A 14,833-nucleotide genomic window follows, 5' to 3' on the forward strand; every position below is an offset into this window, starting at 1 on the left:
ATGTTGGGCTCTTCCGCTACCGTCGCCTGTTCTTCGGGGTGAACTCTGCCAGTGAAGTCTTCCAGGAGACCATACGCCAAGTCCTGACTGGCCTCAGCGGCATTGTGAACATCAGTGACGACATTCTGTGCTATGGGTCTTCACACAAGACCATGACGCCAACCTTTGTGCACTGTTCCAACGCCTCCATGAGAAGGGTCTGACACTGCATGCTGACAAGTGTGTATGCAACAAGCGGTCGCTGGAGTTCCTTGGCCACGTGTTTGGCGAGGAAGGCATCACACCCAGTCAGGACAAACTGAAAGCCACCATCGACCTGCCTACACCCACCAGTGCACCAGAAGTCTACAGCCTGCTGGGGATGATGAACTTTTGCGGAGCACACCACATCCCCAACTACGCAACGCTGACCCATGAGACATGAGTTGCGCCAGCTGACAAAGAAGACAAATCCATGGCCCTGGACATCACAACATGATGAAGCCCTGTCCACACTCAAGTGCGAGCTCAGCAAGGCTACAACGCTCGCCTACTTTGACCCCAAGAAACTGACGGAGATCTACACTGACGGCAGCCCTGTTGGTGTCTCTGCTGTCCTGACACAAGAGGGTCGTGTCATTGAGTTTGCCAGCCGAGCACTCACCGCCACAGAACAGCGGTACTTGCAGACTGAACGAGAAGCACTGGCTGTCACCTGGTCATGTGAAGACTTCCACATCTGCATCTTCGGAGCCCCATTCGTAGTGTACACTGACCACAAGCCACTCATCACGATGTTCAACAACCCTCGAGCACAGCTGTCTACTTGTGTTGAGCATTGGGTCCTGAGACTGCAGCCCTACGAACTGACTGTACGCTACCGCCCAGGCGCTGACAACCCTGCTGACTACCTCAGCCGCCACCCTGTCACCCAAGACCCCAGCAGCTGATCTGTGCTGATCACAGAAGAGTATGTGAACTACATCGTCAACACATCAATTCCAAAAGCAATGACCTGTGATGAAGTCACAATAGCCACAGTAATTGACCCAACACTGACTGCAGTCATCAATGCCGTCACCACTAACCAGTGGCATGTGTGCAGTGTGGACATTGATGAAAAAACATTTCACACGCTGTTCTCGTGCCGTTCTGAACTGTCACTCGCCTACAACGCCAGCATCATTCTAAAGGGCCGGCAGATCGTCCTTCCTATGTCACTGCAGCAGAAAGCTGTCAACATTGCACACAGCAGCCTTCAAGGGACAGTCAAAACAGTCGCCATGCTGCGAGAGAAAGTTTGGTTTCACTGTATGCAAGCCACTGTGGAGGCCACTGTCAAGAACTGCATGACATGTCAGATCGCCACGCCAACCACTGCACGGGAACCACTACAGATGTCCGAACTGCCTGAAGCACCATGGACGGAGCTGTCCTGCGACTTTGGACACCTACCCAACGGCCAGTACTTGCTTGTGGTCACGGACGTATACTCCCGCTACCCAGTCATTGACATCATAGGCTTCACGTCGGCCAGCACAGTCATCCCCAGACTGGACAAGATTTTTGCTGAATTTGGGATGCTGCACATGCTGAAAACAGACAATGGCCTGCCATTAAACTCCCATGACTTCGCAGCTTACTGCAATCACCAAGGCATCCACCACCGCAAGATCACACCTGAGTGGACGTGTGCCAATGGAGAGACTGAATGCTTCATGCGAACTGTGAAGAAAGTGGTCAAAAGCTCTGTGCTGCCAAACTTCCATCAGGATCTGCACCGCTTCCTGCTAGACTACCGCACGACGCCGCACTGCACAACAGGAGTGGCCCCAGCCACGGCCTTGTTCCATCGCCCCATCAGGACAAGGCTGCCGGAACTGCCAGCTGAACACCAGGATGACAGTGCCATTTGCAACAGGGACGCACAGCAAAAACCGCGCATGAAGCTGTATGCGGACAAGGTATATACCAAACCCTCTCCCATCGCAGTCGGCGATCCCGTACTCCTGAAGAACTCACACCCAACCAAGGCTGACACCCCGTACCATCCCACCCCCCTTGTTGTCATCAGCAAGAAGGGAAGCATGCTGACTGCTCAGCGAGGTGCCCAGCGCGTGACCAGGAACAGCAGCTTCTTCAAACCTTCCCCCAGGCACCCGGCCACGCCAGCTGAGAGTGAGGAAGACAAGGCTGATCCCATAGACAGTGGACACGCACAGTCAGACACTCGGGCGCACACTGCTCCGAGTAATCACTCTCAGTCTGCTGAACCTCTGACACTTCGCCGCTCTGGACGTGAGATGCGCAGACCAAGACATCAGGAGGATTTTGTCCTTGACTTTGTCCACTGAGATATGGATACCCGTCAGTCAACACCATAAACGTTGTAAAGATCCCCATTGTGTTTGAACTTTTATTTTCTCTTTTTTTTTAGGGGGAGAGAGAAAAAAAGACAGTGACAGTTGCAGTTTTGTTGGGGTTTTTTTGTTTGCTGTTGTGAGATTCCACAACGTTTCAGTGACTATTAGTTACAGTTCTTTTATTTGCATTGTGAGGTTCCAAATTTTCAACGGTTGTTGACTGTTCATGTCAGTTTCGTTACCTTATGTTATTTTGGGGAGTTAATTTTCCATCCGAGGGAAAGGGTGATATAGTGTTGTGAAATCTTTCTTTCTTTGGGAATTTTGACCTTAAAAGACACTTGTCTTGTAATGCCGGAAAGAGCAAGGTGCAGATTAAAAGTATCTGCAAATTCATTCGAATTCATGCGTTATCATAAGCGAGCATGGCTCATGCAAGCAAATAAGACAAGCAGCAATTACAACAACAGCAACTTTGACGCAAACACCACAGGAGGCTCCGTGACAGAGTTGGTTAGGCATCGGACATCTGATCTAGTGTTCATATGTGATAGTTCGAAGCTCCGTTTAAGCGTGGCGTGCAATTGGGAATGGCATTTATTCCAGTTTTCCTCACTCCATTCAGGTGTGAACTGTTACACGACTTTCGTCGGGGAATGTTAAAAACAGCGGAAGGAGTTGACTGGGCTCCGCCTTTTGCCGAGCTCTTGACACAGTGGATATTAATTCACTGCTACAATGGCCGTAAATGGCCACGAACTGGGCCAGCTGACCTGGACTGGAATGACTCTCATGTCCATTACGACGGGCGTGGGCGTCAGTTATAACCAATTGAAGTTAACCCCCGGAGGTCATTCCAGGCTTGTCTACATAGACCCCTGGGGTAAATCCAGGCTGACCAGATTTGATCCCGGGGTAAAAATCAAAGTGGGTACAAACAGGCTGCTTCAGCAATACAAATTGCCTGAAAGATGCTTCCTTTTGTGACCCTCGACGTCAGTGAAGGTGCCAACCGACGATCGACGCTGCAGCAATATTTTCTGGGAATTTATACCACTCCTGTGCAGTTGTAATGAAAAACGGAGTCAGCATCCTAAATTCCTGGAGCTGAATTTAGGATCATATTCTAAAGTGGGACGGAATGAACGGTAATGTTGCACTTCAGCATCCTAAATTCCTGTAGCTGAATTTAGGATGCCAAAGTGCGATAATATATCGAGTCTGGATACACTGTGCATTTGGTAGGTATTTGCAACCTGGAGCAACACATTCATTAGAAATTTTGCTCTCGTATGGGGCAATCGAAAAGAAAATGGCTTTCGTTTTCAGTTGCTGACATAAAAAAAGGACACTTTCTATCTTGAACAGAGTCACTGTGCCGGTGTACATTCCTGTTATGTGGGAGCACATTGAAACATTATTTGCGAAACAGCAATTTGCACGCACACATGAAAGTAATTACTGGTACATTGATTTCAAACAGTAAATTTGTTATAATAATAATGATAATAATAATAATAAATGAAGAACCTGTTGTAAGTACACTTTAAACCTTTCCACAGCGTACTGTTCTTAATTCTTTCCATAACTATGACGAATTAACGACTTTGTTAGCTAATAATTCTGCTTTCTGTTTTCTATATTCTTGTCTCATGGGCTTATTCTTATCTGTCTTATTCCTCTCCAGTTGTTATAAAGCGATTTAATGCCAATCTATTTTCTATTTTTGCTGCCTTACATTCTTCATCAAACCATTAAGATTTTTTTTAATTAATTTTTTTATGTGTGGACGGGTACCCTTCTGAACATGGTAGCACTTGGGTCTTTTATCAAACTATTTGCAAACATATCCAGAGTACTGTCTGTGTTCTTCTAATGAATTAACGGACATCTTAAGCCTATTCTGCGTGTCATTTCTTTTCAACATGTTAAGAAATTCATCTTCTTTATCTTCATTTTAAATGAATTTACGTCAACAGGTTCCTTTCTTTTAATGTTTCTCCTGACCTATCTCATTACAGTGTTTGATCTCCATGGTAACTAGTAAGTGGTCAGATTCTGTTATTAAGTTCTCAACAGCCTGTCACGGATCAGCCCAACCTTTCGTTGCTGCGGAAGTATAGGCGGAAGTGCGAGCGATTTAGTATGGCTCAGTGGCCGGTGAAAGTGGTGTTAGTTCCGATGGTTGGGAGTTCGAATCCCAGTTTCTCTAGATCATGTTTTCTGACATGTTCTTGGTTTGGTAAAAGCGTGTGTCTGCACACTCGTTTTACCTGTGTAAGAGTTGTGCAGCACGTGCACACACCGCTCTGTAGGAGCGAGAGGGCTCTTGTCACATTGGCATGACTGCAACTGCAGTGCAGTGCGTGCAATGTGTGTTTTGGCCGGTTAGCGTGCCAAGTGCAGAACTTTTTTTTTTTTTTTTTTTTTTTGCTGCCCCATCATCTGCACCGTTTCAGTGGCATTACTCCCACGCCGCTCATTTAGATTCCCCCATACACGGCCACACCCGGGTTCGTCCGTCGCAGTTCCAGCGTCGGCAGTCCACAGGGAACCATTGATGTTAGGTCGCCTGGAGGCCACACACCAGAGGAGACCCTGCACTGCTGCTGAGTCACTTCGGTGGTGTTCAGTGGTGCCTGTTCTGATTTTACGTACTTAGGACACCACCTACTAAGCCCCCTACTAACGACAATAATGGCTTAGTCGCGGAGCCAGACTGAGTGAGCGTCCCTCCCAGAGTGGAGACCGCCACCACGTCCCTCAAACAACAGCCCCCGACGAATCCGCCGATACTGACGACATTGACAGGACTCACCCCAAGCACAGAAGTGGAGGGGTATCGAAACTGAGGTCACCATGAGAGCAGGGCATGAAAGGCCACAGACTTTGAGACTCTTTTGTTTATATTGATGACGATGAAGGAGGAGGAGGATGACGATGATGATGACGATGTTGCTATGGAGGTCCATTTTGGTTTGGGACTGCGTGACAAGGCTGTACTCTACGCTTCCTGTCATAATGATATCCCGGCGTTAACCAGGCCCGAGAGATACAGACACTTGCAGTGTTGGTCAAGTAATTAGAGCAACACACCCAAAGACGCATCCTTGAAGTGGATGACACTCGACTGTGTGGTCCCAGTCTCCCCATTTAAGCCCACAGCACACTCAACTCTGGGTAGGAGCCGGCCACGGGCCGAAAAACCCACCTCCGCTGGGATTCGAACCCGCGTCCTCCCAGCCGTCAGTCCGCGACGCTAACCACTTCGCCACGGCTGTGATTAGGTGTGACTTGACTCTGAGACGTCAGAGAGGGCGGACCTTGTGGCAGAGGCCCGGAAGGCTGATGGAGAGGAGTTCTTGGCCAGCCAGAACTTCTGCCTGATCTTTAGCAAGCCGGTGAGCAGAGATTGCAGTGCCCGGCTGAAGGTCCCACCCAAGTCACCACCTTCGCCCATCACAAGCTGTCGTGAGGTAACCTTGTATCAGGCGGTAACTGTTTCGAGTGTCTTTAGTTGTCTTTTCCACTTTTGGGAGGTCCGTGGGTTGGACAGTGGCTGGGGTCACTTTATGAAACTGTTACGATTACCTGATGTTACAGACTGTCGTGTAACGGTCCAGTGTTATAATTATCATTCCGTGAGTTACGGGTTTGAGTTTATATTAATACACTTGTGAGGAAGTGTGAGGGAATAGAAAATCTCCGTAATTTGTTCGACAGAGTGTACGTTGGATATGTAAAGCTTACAAGCTGATGTTAGTATTGGGAATGTGAGGGAGACGTTGGGGGAAATACTGTGTTTCGATAGGTTCTTAAACCTGCGTAAGTGGCCGCTGGTAGCAGCGTGTCAGAAGATAGTGTTTTCCGTGTAAGCTATTGTGGCAATAGTAGGTTACTGAGTTCTCTCCCTGTATGGACCGAGCACTGGAAGAGTTTGTGTATTGATTTGTTCACTTTAATCGCTCTGCTTGTGATCCGAATGGCTTTGGCAGCCATGTGCTGGCGCTATCATAATTTTTCCTTTTTGAATGTTCTGTTCCAACATGTCTGCTTGTGCAAGGGAGGTTACCTTGATTGGGCCTTCGATTCTGGCAGCGTAGCGCTGTGGGAGCGTGCTTCAGGATGCGCGGCACAAGGTTTGGGGTTCGAGTCTTGGGTTGACCTGTGCCACCGTATAAGTAGGGCGACGGCCGGTACCCTGGCAGGTTCCGGACCCCTCACTTCCAGGCATGCATGTTGTCGTGTGATTGGTGTATGACAGGGGTTGTTCATTATTTTGCCTTAGAGTGCTTGTTGGATGAATGAGAGCACAACCTATGGCTTCTTAGGTCGCCCAACGCGCATAGGGTTATGCGGTTATGGACTGGTACTGACAGGGGGTTATCCCCGTCCCCAGCTTGCTTGTTTGTTTATTGAGGTCTCATGGCAATGTGGTTCCCCGTTCCTCGACTCAGGCGACGACGTCCGACGGCCCTGCTGTCCCAAGGTTGACTGGTAGTTCCAGGGCGTTCTGCGTTCCCCGAACGCAAGTAGCGGCAAACCGACTGCTCTGCTGTCCCAGCTCCGAGGTCGCCCCTCGGGGTCTTCCACCTGAGGAGCCGAGCGCTGACACGAAACCCTGGGGTCGCACCCTGGGGATCCAGATCGTCCCTCGGCATCGACCTTCGACCGCAGCCTGCCCTGCTTGCCGCGACCTCCCGGACTCATCTGGTGGGGTGCTCTGTGGGTGAGCTGGACGTCGAGGGAGAGATTGTAGTTAGCGTTCGACTCTCAACCTGGAGCAGGGATTTTTCAGTCCGTCAACGAGTGACAGATGAGTTTAAATGAACGTTGCCGGTTGTGTAGTGAATGTGCGAGTGTGTATGTGTTTGGTTCGTTTTTCTTTCGTTTCTTGATTTTGTCCCATGGGGGTTAAAGGTGGGTTAAGGAGGGGTGGTTCAGAGTTAGGTGGGGGCGAGGGTTTGGGTTTGGGGATAGCTTAGGAAGTAGGTCCTGTACCCATATGTGTGTGATTGTGTGAATAAAAGTTGTAAAATCGTACACGGATTTCTGCGTCCTTCTTGGGAGTGTGTGTTGCGCGGTGTCGACCCTAAAAGTCCACGTCTCCTGACTTTTGGGCTTGCCCAGATTTCTGGAGTGTGTGACAGTTTGGGGGCTCGTCCGGGATTGACACCTGCGAACTCGCACACTCTTGGGTGGGGCCCCGGAATTCGTGGGCGTGTACGTTTGGCAGTTTCTTTAGTTTATTCTGTTTGAATTTTTTTGTTGCCTTTAACGTGGGAGGTTGGCGGGATTGAGGAGTCGCAAGGGAGGTTGGGACCCCTCCTTGCGTGCTTGGTAGTGTGGGGTTTAGGTCTGGGTTACTGGGCGAAGTCCCTGGCGCTCTGTTCTGGTGGGCAGGGCTGCGCGAGGCGCGACCTCTTCACTGCTTAGCAGCCAGTCCTTAGCCGCTCCTAGGCTTTAGATCGTTGAATGCTGTGTTTCCTCGCAGCATAATTTTGCTTAGTTTGACACTCCCTGGCGCTTATTTTTGCCAGGACAGGGGAGTGTGTATACCAACTTATCCTTACGCTCCAACGTTCTTCTGTGTCACGGGTTGTGTAGGGAGAGTTCAGTGCCAAGATCAAGATTGGTTGTTGTTGTTGTGGTTGTTTTTTTTCCCCTTAAAGTTGGTGGTCGGAGGGTACTGAGTAGTTTTGAGATATGGATGAGCTACTGACTCACAGTACCATGCCAAGTGTTATACCAGTCCGCACGTGTGGACCTTTGACTAGAAGTCAGGCTGCTGTAGCTATTGGGGCAACTAGTGTGGTCACGACAACCATGATGGATGTTTCGACCTGTTGGTCAGACATGCATGTCCCCACCAGTGACGTGGGTAGTGTAACACCGGTGCGACAAGGTGGTATCCTTGGCGCACCTACTCCTCCTTTGACACCAGCTTGTATATCACTGGATACTCAGCCGACTCAGCAGGCTATTTCCGCTGGGGTCTCTTTGTCAAGTCTGAGGTTGGCCCCAGTATCAGTCTTGCAGGCCATATACCCGCCTCTGCCGCGGCTGGGACATACCCCAGGTCACGGACCGGTGACTTTTGGGTCTGAGACAGGAAGGATAGCTCCGACCTTCGGAATACCGCCCGTGCAGGGAAGCTCATCCCCTGTAGCAGGGTTGCCTCCTGAGCGGGCAACCGTGCTGCCGCACACGCGGGCGTCGACTTTCAGGTCGCCGGCTACCCCTGTCTGGTCCAGCGTAGGTCTCGATGATCTTTCATTCATCGAACCTCCTCCGGTAAGAGCTCGTTCAGGCTCTGGTGGCTCCGAGGTTGCCCAGGTAATTATGTACCTGGAGAACAGCCGGAAGGAGGAGAGAACAGAGAGAAAAAGTAGAGCGTGAGGAGAAATAGTGCAGGCAAGAGGAAAGAGAACAGAGAAAGAGGATAGAGACAGAAGGGACCAACAGTTTGCAGACTTGATCGCAAGGGTGGCTCTGTTATCACAGGCTGCACGGTCTGCACAAGTCCCTGCAGCTGTTCTCCCTCCTGCTCCTAAGTTGCCTATCTTCCGTGAAGGGGAGGACGTGGATGCCTTTATAGAGCACTTTGAGTCAGTTGCTCGGGATTATGGTTTAGAAGACAGTGCTAAGAAGGTGCACATGTCTGCATCTCTGTCTGGGAAGGCCAGGGAGGCGTATAATATGCTTCCACCAGAAGGTACTTATGCGGACTTGTGTAGAGCATTGCGGGCACAGTACCGGCTTACACCGGAGGCATACCGCCGCAAGTTCCGTGATATAAGGAAGCGACCCGAAGAGACTTGGGCACAGTGCTCGGTCAGGCTTGATAAAGCTCTGACGAATTGGGAGCAGTTGTCTTCCATCCCTCTGCAAGAGTTGATCCTCCTAGAGCAGGTGTACTCTTTTATGCCACAGGACATTGCTGTGCAAGTCCGAGACAGTCACCCAGATGATCTCATGGCGGCGGCTCGTAGAGCTGATGGTTATGAGGAAGCTAGGAGAGATGCGAGTGGGGGTACTGGCTTGCGGAGCGTGGGTCAGGGTAGACATCCTCGGATGCCGGATCGGGGTACTCTGCCCCATCGTTCTGGCGAGAAGTCACCATCCAGCGCACAGCCTCACCCTCCAGTTAGCTGCTGGAACTGTGGGAAGCGAGGACACCTCCGACGTGATTGCCCGGCCTTGTCCTCTGCACAGCCAGGGTTGCGAGTGTCGGTCTGCACAAGTCAGAAAGGTAATTTAGTCCAGGTCATGGACCATGCTGATTGCTTTCAGAGTGTGACAGGCGAACGGGAGGACTCCCTGGCCACATTCCTCAGCATCGTCGAGGGTAAGGTCAGAGATACCATCCGGGACACTGGGGCTACTTGTGTCTTTGTAGATGAAGCACTCGTTTCTCCTTCCGCCAAGAGAGGGAAGTCTTGTTGGGTGACGGGGGTCCAGGGCTGTTTTCAGGCCGAGAGACCCTGTGTCCAGATCTGTGTGGATACTCCCTATTTTGAGGGGGTTGTTTGGGCTGTGGCATTAGAAAGGCCACCGTGCTCACTCCTCATCGGCAATACAGTCACCTTTGTTGATGGACATAAGGAGCGAGTGTCTACCCAGTTACCCCCAGGGGTGACTGCTGGCGTGGTGACCCGCTCAGCCTCGCAGCCTCGGAGGGCCCTGGAACCAGTGCGGACTCCTGTCAGTCCATCTGATTCCGCGCTGAAGGTAGATCGTCAAACTGTTCAGAGCCTTCAGCGCAAAGATCCGTCCCTGGCGAAGGTACGGGAACTTGCTCATACTGGCTTTGAGTCCCCACGGGTTGGAACCCAGTACGTCTTCAAGCAAGGTACTCTCTTCCGAGTCTTCGCCAAGCAAGGACGCAGCTTCAAACAGCTGGTGGTTCCCTCTGAACTCCGTCCCACTGTCCTTGCCTTAGGGCAAGACCTCAATGGCAGGTCATCTAGGGGTCAGGCGGACGCAGGAGCGTATCTGGCAGGATTTCTGCTGGCCGGGCTGTTCTTCAGATATCCGTCAGTACTGTCGCTCCTGCGAGGTATGTCAACGTACCACGCCGAAAGACCAGAACGTTAGGGTTCCTTTGGGGACGGTTCCCATTGTGGCGGAACCGTTCTCCAAAGTGGCCGTGGACCTTGTCGGTCCCATACACCCCTCGTCTACCCGCGGTCACCATTACATTTTGGTAATGGTTGACTATGCGACTCGATATCCCGAGGCAGTTCCGCTCAGGAGCATAGATGCTCCTACTGTTGCGGAAGCATTGTGGCAGATGTGGACTCGTGTGGGGGTTCCTGATCAGGTCCTTAGTGACCAGGGAACGCAGTTCATGGGGAACGTCATGAGAGAAGTTCACCAGCTCTTGGGCATCAAGGGTCTGTTTACCAGCCCCTATCATGCACAAGCTAATGGCCTTGTAGAGCGTTTCATTGCCACGTTGAAAAAGATGCTCCAACGGCTCTGCGTCAAACGGCCAAGGGACTGGGACAGGCTTGTCCCAGCTGTGCTCTTCGCTTATTGTGAGGTTCCACAGGAGTCTATGAAGTTCTCTCCCTTTGAGCTTCTCTATGGACGGACGGTAAAAGGGCCCATGTCCATTCTCAGACGGGTATGGACTCAGGAAGACTCTCAAGGTGACGACCCGACCCGTACTGAATCCGAGTACGTGGTAGATCTTCGGAATTGAGTCAAAGAGGTTTGTGAGATCGCCCAGGAAAATCTCAGGCAGGCCTCGCGTCGGTACGCCCGATGTTTCAATCGTCGTTCCAAGGAACGTTGGTTCGACCAGGGAGATGAGGTCTTGCTCCTTCTTCCCGTCCGACACAACAAACTTCAGGTGTCGTGGCAAGGACCCTTTAAAGTCCTCGAAAGAGTGGGAGACTGGGACTACAGGATTTCAGTGCGTGGGAAGTCAAAGCTATACCACGCCAACCTGTTGAAGAAGTTCCTTTGGCGGGAGCGGGCTGCGGCCGCCTACTGCCCTACTGTCATCGAGGATGATGAGTCGGAGGCTACGGGATCGGGGGGTGGTTCTTCTGCGATCCCCTGTGTCCCTCTGACTGCCGAGGAGTCGTTCAAAGATGTCGTGTTGGGGCCAGACTTGTCGGCTGTTCGGCGTGCTCAGCTGCAGGAGCTGACTGCTGAGGCATCCTATGTCCTTACGGACTTACCTCTCCGGTCTAGGGTGGGTGAGTGTGAACTCATTCTGGATACGGATGAACCCGTTCGGGTTCGGCAGTACCCGTTACCTCACTCTCAGACACAGGTCATCGCCAAGGAGGTCGAGGCGATGCTGAGTATGGGGGTTATAGAGAAGGCGAGCTCTCCCTATTCTGCTCCAATTGTCCTCGTAAGGAAGAAGGACGGCAAGGTGCGGTTTTGTGTGGACTACCACCAGCTCAATAAGCATCTCAGGTTTGATGCTGAGCCCTTGCCCAACATTGATGAGATTTTTGCCAGGCTTGGGAAAGCAAAAGTTTTCTCTAAGCTCGATCTCACAAAGGGATACTGGCAGATCCCCGTGAAGACGTCTGATCGCCCTAAGACAGCCTTCACCACCCCGGATGGACAGTTTCAGTGGGTGACCATGCCCTTCGGTCTGAAGACTGCGGGGGCGATCTTTTCCCGTACGATGAGGGAGGTTCTGGCTCCGTTGAAACTGCCAGAAATTCAAAATTTCATGGACGACCTTCTCATCGCGTCTGAATGTTGGCGAGGCCATATCAAGGTGCTGCGGGCGTTGTTCCGTCGTCTCAGGGAGGTCCACCTTGCTGCTAAGCCCTCCAAGTGTGAACTGGGATTCTCAGAGATCCAGTTTCTGGGGCACACTGTCTCAGAAGGTCATCTAGGGTTGCAGCAGGAGAAGGTAGACAGGATTCGGAATGCCCCAGTTCCAACTACCAAGAAGGAACTCCGTAGTTTTTTGGGTCTTGCCGGTTATTACCGGAAGTTCGTTCCCAGATATGCGGAGGTGGCCTTGCCCTTGACGGAAAAAACTCGCGGGAAAGAGCCAACCAAAGTCTCATGGTCCCCAGAGTGTCAAAAGGCGTTTGACTCTTTGAAGGATGCGTTGGTCAGCGCACCCATTCTGCAACTTCCTGACCAGTCTAAGCCTTTCGTTCTGAGGACGGATGCGTCCGGCACTGGTTTAGAAGCTATGCTTCTGCAGGAGCATGAAGGGATGCTCTGACCAGTGGCTTATGTCAGCAAGAAACTGGTGGGTGCAGAATTCCGGTACCATGCCATAGAGCTAGAGTGCTTTGCGGTGGTGTGGTCAGTGAGGAAGTTCTATCCATACTTGTATGGACGTACTTTTCAGCTCCAGTGTGACCACAATCCATTGCAGTATTTGCATCGGATCCGTCCAGTTAGCAGGAGACTGATGGGCTGGGCAATGGAGCTGCAGTCACACTCATATGTCTTTCAGTCAGTGAAGGGTGTAGACAACCATGGAGCCGACTATTTGAGCCAGCAGTCATAGAGCACTTGCCTATATCCGTGCAGCTTACGTGGCGGTTGTGCTTCCCTCTTGAGCTCATAGCTTAAGGGCTTTGAAAGGGGGTAGTGTCACGGATCAGCCCAACCTTTCGTTGCTGCGGAAGTATAGGCGGAAGTGCGAGCGATTTAGTATGGCTCAGTGGCCGGTGAAAGTGGTGTTAGTTCCGATGGTTGGGAGTTCGAATCCCAGTTTCTCAAGATCATGTTTTCTGACATGTTCTTGGTTTGGTAAAAGCGTGTGTCTGCACACTCGTTTTACCTGTGTAAGAGTTGTGCAGCACGTGCACACACCGCTCTGTAGGAGCGAGAGGGCTCTTGTCACATTGGCATGACTGCAACTGCAGTGCAGTGCGTGCAATGTGTGTTTTGGCCGGTTAGCGTGCCAAGTGCAGAACTTACACTCACCTGCCGTTTACCTGGCTGCAGCTGACTGTGATTAGGTGTGACTTGACTCTGAGACGTCAGAGAGGGCGGGCCTTGTGGCAGAGGTCCGGAAGGCTGATGGAGAGGAGTTCTTGGCCAGCCAGAACTTCTGCCTGATCTTTAGCAAGCCGGTGAGCAGAGATTGCAGTGCCCGGCTGAAGGTCCCACCCAAGTCACCACCTTCGCCCATCACAAGCTGTCGTGAGGTAACCTTGTATCAGGCGGTAACTATTTCGAGTGTCTTTAGTTGTCTTTTCCACTTTTGGAAGGTCTGTGGGTTGGACAGTGGCTGGGGTCACTTTATGAAACTGTTACGATTACCTGATGTTACAGACTGTCGTGTAACGGTCCAGTGTTATAATTATCATTCCGTGAGTTACGGGTTTGAGTTTATATTAATACACTTGTGAGGAAGTGTGAGGGAATAGTATAATCTCCGTAATTTGTTCGACAGAGTGTACGTTGGATATGTAAAGCTTACAAGCTGATGTTAGTATCGGGAATGTGAGGGAGACGTTGGGGGAAATACTGTGTTTCGATAGGTTCTTAAACCTGCGTAAGTGGCCGCTGGTAGCAGCGTGTCAGAAGATAGTGTTTTCCGTGTAAGCTATTGTGGCAATAGTAGGTTACTGAGTTCTCTCCCTGTATGGACCGAGCACTGGAAGAGTTTGTGTATTGATTTGTTCACTTTAATCGCTCTGCTTGTGATCCGAATGGCTTTGGCAGCCATGTGCTGGCGCTATCATAATTTTTCCTTTTTGAATGTTCTGTTCCAACATGTCTGCTTGTGCAAGGGAGGTTACCTTGATTGGGCCTTCGATTCTGGCAGCGTAGCGCTGTGGGAGCGTGCTTCAGGATGCGCGGCACAAGGTTTGGGGTTCGAGTCTTGGGTTGACCTGTGCCACCGTATAAGTAGGGCGACGGCCGGTACCCTGGCAGGTTCCGGACCCCTCACTTCCAGGCATGCATGTTGTCGTGTGATTGGTGTATGACAGGGGTTGTTCATTATTTTGCCTTAGAGTGCTTGTTGGATGAATGAGAGCACAACCTGTGGCTTCTTAGGTCGCCCAACGCGCATAGGGTTATGCGGTTATGGACTGGTACTGACAGGGGGTTATCCCCGTCCCCAGCTTGCTTGTTTGTTTATTGAGGTCTCATGGCAATGTGGTTCCGCGTTCCTCGACTCAGGCGACGACGTCCGACGGCCCTGCTGTCCCAAGGTTGACTGGTAGTTCCAGGGCGTTGTTCTGCGTTCCCCGACGCAAGTAGCGGCAAACCGACTGCTCTGCTGTCCCAGCTCTGAGGTCGCCCCTCGGGGTCTTCCACCTGAAGAGCCGAGCGCTGACACGAAACCCTGGGGTCGCACCCTGGGGATCCAGATCGTCCCTCGGCGTCGACCTTCGACCGCAGCCTGCCCTGCTTGCCGCGACCTCCCGGACTCATCTGGTGGGGTGCTCTGTGGGTGAGCTGGACGTCGAGGGAGAGATTGTAGTTAGCGTTCGACTCCCAGCCTGGAGCAGGGATTTTTCAGTCCGTCAACGAGTGACAGA

At 51.4% G+C, this 14,833-nt stretch overlaps 1 protein-coding gene across 1 annotated transcript; it reads left to right on the forward strand.

Annotated features, from left to right (window-relative positions):
• Positions 1 to 10,551: 10,551 nt before the first annotated feature.
• Positions 10,552 to 14,552, forward strand: LOC143280298 (uncharacterized). The gene is made up of 4 exons (XM_076584929.1): positions 10,552 to 11,031; positions 11,077 to 12,435; positions 13,319 to 13,414; positions 14,472 to 14,552. Exons 1-4 carry the CDS (start codon positions 10,552 to 10,554, stop codon positions 14,550 to 14,552), a joined length of 2,016 nt encoding a protein of 671 aa, XP_076441044.1.
• Positions 14,553 to 14,833: the final 281 nt, after the last annotated feature.

This window comes from Babylonia areolata, chromosome 3, assembly GCF_041734735.1.
Source record: "Babylonia areolata isolate BAREFJ2019XMU chromosome 3, ASM4173473v1, whole genome shotgun sequence".
Classification (NCBI taxonomy): domain Eukaryota; kingdom Metazoa; phylum Mollusca; class Gastropoda; order Neogastropoda; family Buccinidae; genus Babylonia; species Babylonia areolata.

Excerpts from the sequence above, each read along its gene's own strand:
- LOC143280298 (XM_076584929.1), top strand. The coding sequence starts at position 10,552 with ATGGTTGACTATGCGACTCGATATCCCGAGGCAGTTCCGCTCAGGAGC. Across the intron at positions 12,436-13,318 it reads ACTCTTTGAAGGATGCGTTG|ACGTCAGAGAGGGCGGGCCT; the intron begins GTCAGCGCACCC and ends CTTGACTCTGAG. Across the intron at positions 13,415-14,471 it reads GCCTGATCTTTAGCAAGCCG|GCGACGACGTCCGACGGCCC; the intron begins GTGAGCAGAGAT and ends TCCTCGACTCAG.